Raw genomic sequence first — 4,627 nt, forward strand, 5'->3', positions numbered from 1 at the left:
GACTCTGGGCGGCGCCGGAGGACACAGTGCAGAATCGGGTGAGAAGCTGCTCGCCCCGCCTGTCCCATTCCAAAAGCTTTACTGGACCGTCCCTGGTCCAGCCCTCAGATCTTTGGCCTTGCCTGCTAGCAGCACCCAACCAGTACCTTCAGGTTTCTTCGGAGCCCCGCCCCGTCTAGAGTCCCCGCCCCTAAATGGCTCCTCCCGTTTCCCCGCCTCCTCTTTTTTGGGGTACTACTGCTCCCCATTCCTAGCTCTCCCTCAGCTTTGGAGCTTTCCCTGCTTTTCAGCACAGGGCAAGCGTTTTGTTTCTGTAGATCATCCCCTAGTCCAGTCTTCCAGGATATATCTTAAACTCCATCCAGTCGCCTGTAGGCATTTTTCCGGTCCTCCCACTTTTGTTGGCCTCGTTTCTGCTAAGTCTTTTCAGATCCCTACCTGTCGCGTTCAGTCTGGAGTGTTTCCAACCCCAGCTCTTACTCGGATCTCAACTGCCTTTTCTCATCATCTCCGTGCCTTCTCTTTCCTATTCCCTCACTAAGGCAGTATTGTTATTCCATTTTGCCACTCAAAACTACAGCGAGGATATGATTACCTGTAAAATCTCTGCAACGTTGCCTACACAGTAGTTTCCCCGTGAGACGCAGGACTGCAGAAAGAAATGATTTTAGAATAGATATTATTTCATTAGCACAACAGCAATTTTAAAAACTTTTCTAACTCCCTAGGCACAAAGTCTGTTTTTATAAAATGGAGATAACAACCTCACTGTGATCTTCTTGGCACAGAGTCCGGATAAAGGGTGGATACATATGGTAGCTGCTGATGGATCTTATTCCTCCTTGGTGGGTTTTTGCTGCTTCTGGTTATGTCGCCTGCTACTGGCTGCAGAGCTCCGAACAAGTGGCCCTTCCCCACTCTGGCTGTTCCTCCCATGTCCTCCTTCTCACTAACGTTCAATCATACTGGCCTGCTATCTGTTTTTCTAAAGCTTCAAGTTCTTTTCCACCTCCTAGCCTTTGTGTTTTGCTTTGTGTCCTCTGCCTGGACTTTTTGCTGCAGTCTTTCTGGTTGGCTTCCTTCTGTCCCTCAGATCTTAGCCTGAATATTCCTACTCTGAGTGCTGCTTGAATCCCAGTCGAAAGTAGACACCCGCCTGAATTTCTCATCCAATTCCCTATAGTTCATAGCCCTTATCTTACATTTTTCTGAAAGGGTGTTGTGAGCTCTTAAACTGTGAATATAAGAGAGTAACAATAGAAATGCAGAGGCGCTATAGCAAAGTGGATAAAAGTACAACCTCAAGACTCAGGCTGAGCTTATATATTTATTCTGTCCCTACCAGAGTTGTGAACTTTAAATAGAAAGTTATGAAGTTTTTCTGTGCTTCAGTTTGCCCGTTTATAAAATGAGAACAATGATGTAGAAATCGCTCATTGTGGATTATGTATTTACATACCTGAAGCACTTAGAACAACATGTGGCATATTGCAAGTACCCTATGAGTTTTAACTAATACTATTAATATTGTATGTTGGGCAATGTCATTTATTTTTCTTGTTTGGCAGCATAGCAGATACCATCTGGTTTACAAAAGACCCAGTCTAAAAATGTCCACTTATACTAATGTCCAGTAATATAGGTGGACATAAATGGCTTTGCTTGGTTGTCTGTGTTAGAATCCTGGCACTGCTCCTTCCTAGATGAGGAACCCCTGTAGGCCTCTGTTTCATCTGTGAGATGATAGTGATGATAATGTTGACTACAGTATATCATAAGTTTATTATGGGCATTAAATAAGTGAATAGTTATTAACAGTGCTTGGCTGCTGGTAAGTGTTCAGTAAATGTTAGCTATCATAGAAATGTTTGAGTTAATTCTGAGACTAGTGACTTATTTGAGGGGTCACTCTGTAATAAATAGAAACTAGTCTATTTATTTATTTTTGAAACTAAAAATATGAAAGTACCACAATTCTGTTAGGCCATACTTTATATAAATAGTTTAATTAACCAGGATGGGGTCTAGCCCATCTGACTTTGCTTTGAGAGGTTAATGTTTTTGTTTTTTTGTTTTTTGTTTTTTGTTTTTTGTTTTGGTACTGGGGATCAAACTCATCTTCTGCTTGCAAGGCAAGCAGCGGAACCACTAAGCTAAATCCCCAGTCAAAGAGGTTAAATTTTTAAATGTGATAGTCCTTTTGTTTTTTGTTGACACCTCTAAAATCTACAACCTGTGAGTTTGACAAGGGAGACTGTTGGCTTTTGCTCCCTGCGCTGTCTCCTACAGGGCTCAAAGTACTGACTTTGAGCTGACTGCCTGGGTTTATATCTTCATTGGAGAACCTGGCTTCTCCCTGGGTACCACATCTTGGGCTTCAGTGTCTTATCTGCAAATTGTGCCTTCTTCCCTGAGTTACTGTGAGGATTCAAGTCTTTCATCCGTATAAAAGTACCCAAACATAGTTACCTTCTCACTTCAGCATTCCATCTTCCTTGACATTCCCAAGTTCTTTCCCTGGTTTATTTTTTCCTATTGCTTCAATCATTACATGACATCTAGTTTGCATATTTGATTTGTTCCTTTTCTATATCTTGCATCGCCATCACTACCAGAATGTGAGCTCCAGTAAGGCAGAGATTTTTGTCTTCACCCCTCCCCATTCTGTGGTCTGCACCTAGCACTGTGTATTTGCTGAAGGAATGTTGTCAGAGGAACAAATGTTAGCTGCTGGTGAGTAGCTTGCTGTTGAAGCTCAGTAAGTGTGTATTGAATGCAGCAGAAACTACATGGGGGCCGAGCCAGCTGTGCCATGTGCAGTCTGTTGGGGCAGATGCCTCTGACTTGGGCCTTTTCTTTGCAGGTGTCACTTGAGAAGGTGCTTGGCATCACAGCCCAGAACAGCAGTGGCCTAACCTGTGACCCTGGCACAGGCCACGTGGCCTACCTGGCAGGGTAAGTACACAGGCAGCCTCTGCATCTAATCACTGTGAAGGAGATGAAGTGTTGGTCTCTATTTAAAGAGTATATTAATAAAGTTCAGTGCCCTAGAATTCTCAGCATAAACATTTGGAAGACAAACAGGATACCAGAGAGAGTCTTCTGTTAAGAGGAAGCTTTGTTGACACGGGCTCTTCCGTTGGGGTAGGATTATCCCTGAACCAGCGTGCTCCCCAGCTGAGGCATATTTTCCTTTTTCTCCCTAGCTGTGTGGTGGTAATTTTGAACCCCAAGGAGAACAAGCAGCAGCACATCTTGAATACTGCCAGGTAGGCTGGGGCCTGGCCATGAGGTGGTGGTCGAGGGGACCAGGGTCCTGGGATATCCCTCTTCCCCACAGAGCCTAAAGGTGCTCATGAGTAAGTGATCACTCATTCACTACTCCATTGGCTTAGCCACGTTCACCTGGTGTCCACTCTGCTAGATGCTGTTCCAGGTGCTGGTGACATGGCAGTGAACAAAAGAGATAAGAATTGTTCATTAGCGCTGACAACCTGGTATGGACTGTAAACCAGTTGGCAGATTACTTACTAGCTGATGCTGCTCAGACCTGTGGAGGGAGTTATGGAGGATGTGTTAGGGCAATGAATGCAGGAAAGGCTCCTGAGTCAGACTGAAAGCATTGAGAGGGTGACTAAAGTGAAGCAAAGGAGAACACCCCAGGCAGAAGGATCAGCAGGGAAAAGGTCCTGCAGTAGTAAGGAGCAGCTGGGGACCCTAGTGCTGGGAGCAGAGATGGAGGCAGGAGAAGTAAGCCTGGAGAAGCAGAAGCTTCATTGCGTGGGCCTCATGGGCCCTGGGAGGGGGCTGGGGATCATACTGAATGCAAAGAGACCCTGGAAGAAGCTTATGGGCCAGAAAGATGCTTTCGACCACTACTCCAGCCCCCCAGCACACTTTATCTCTCCACAAAATTTACTCCTTTCTCATATGCTAATTTCCCCATTGCTGGTATTTGCTGTCTCTCCCTTTCACAATGTGATCTTTATGAAGGCAGGGGCTTTCTCTCAGTTCTTTTTTTTTTTTTTTTTTTTTTTTTTTCCTTATTACTGAGGTTTGAACCCAGGGCCTTTGCACTGAGTTAAATTCCCTAGCCCTTACCTACTTACTTATTTTTTGACACAGGGTCTGACACAGGTTTTTTAATTTTTACTTTTGAGGTAGCATCTCACTAAGTTACCCAGCCTGGGCTCAAAAGTGGGAATCTTCCTTTTCAGCCTCCAAGAATGCTGGGATTATGGGTATGAATCACTGTGCCTAGCTTGATTTGGGTTTTAGAAAGTCCCTCCAGAGAGGAATGGGATTAAATAACATTAAAGAAAGAAAGTGGGCCAGGGATTTAGCTCAGAAGTGCCACTGCCTGCCTTGCAAGCATAAGGTCCTGAGTTCGATCCCCATACAAAAAAGAAAAAAAGAAAGAAAGAAAGATCCCTCTAGCCAGGCGTGGTAGCACACACCTGTAATCCCAGCACTTGGACGACTAAGACAGGATTGCCATGAGCTCCATGCTAGCCTAAGCTTCATAGTGAGTTCAAGCTCATCCTGAACTGTACTGTGAGAGCCTGTCTCAAAAACCAACAAAAAAGGAAAGATCCCTAAAAAAAAAAAAAAAAAAAAAGAGAAGCAT

The 4,627-nt window shown here is 44.4% G+C and overlaps 1 protein-coding gene across 1 annotated transcript in view; it reads left to right on the top strand.

The window, feature by feature from the left end:
* Positions 1 to 4,627, top strand: part of Wdr62 (WD repeat domain 62) — a 45,502-nt gene that overhangs the window by 99 nt on the left and 40,776 nt on the right. Inside the window, 4 exon segments of the mRNA XM_010631949.2 lie at positions 1 to 4; positions 7 to 38; positions 2,864 to 2,955; positions 3,207 to 3,269. The exon segment at positions 1 to 4 is cut by the window's left edge and continues 99 nt beyond it. Of these exon segments, the coding sequence (XP_010630251.2) occupies positions 1 to 4; positions 7 to 38; positions 2,864 to 2,955; positions 3,207 to 3,269 (191 nt within the window).

The sequence above is a fragment of the Fukomys damarensis genome, unplaced genomic scaffold, assembly GCF_012274545.1.
Source record: "Fukomys damarensis isolate Sample0158 unplaced genomic scaffold, DMR_v1.0_HiC HiC_scaffold_19, whole genome shotgun sequence".
Lineage (NCBI taxonomy): Eukaryota > Metazoa > Chordata > Mammalia > Rodentia > Bathyergidae > Fukomys > Fukomys damarensis.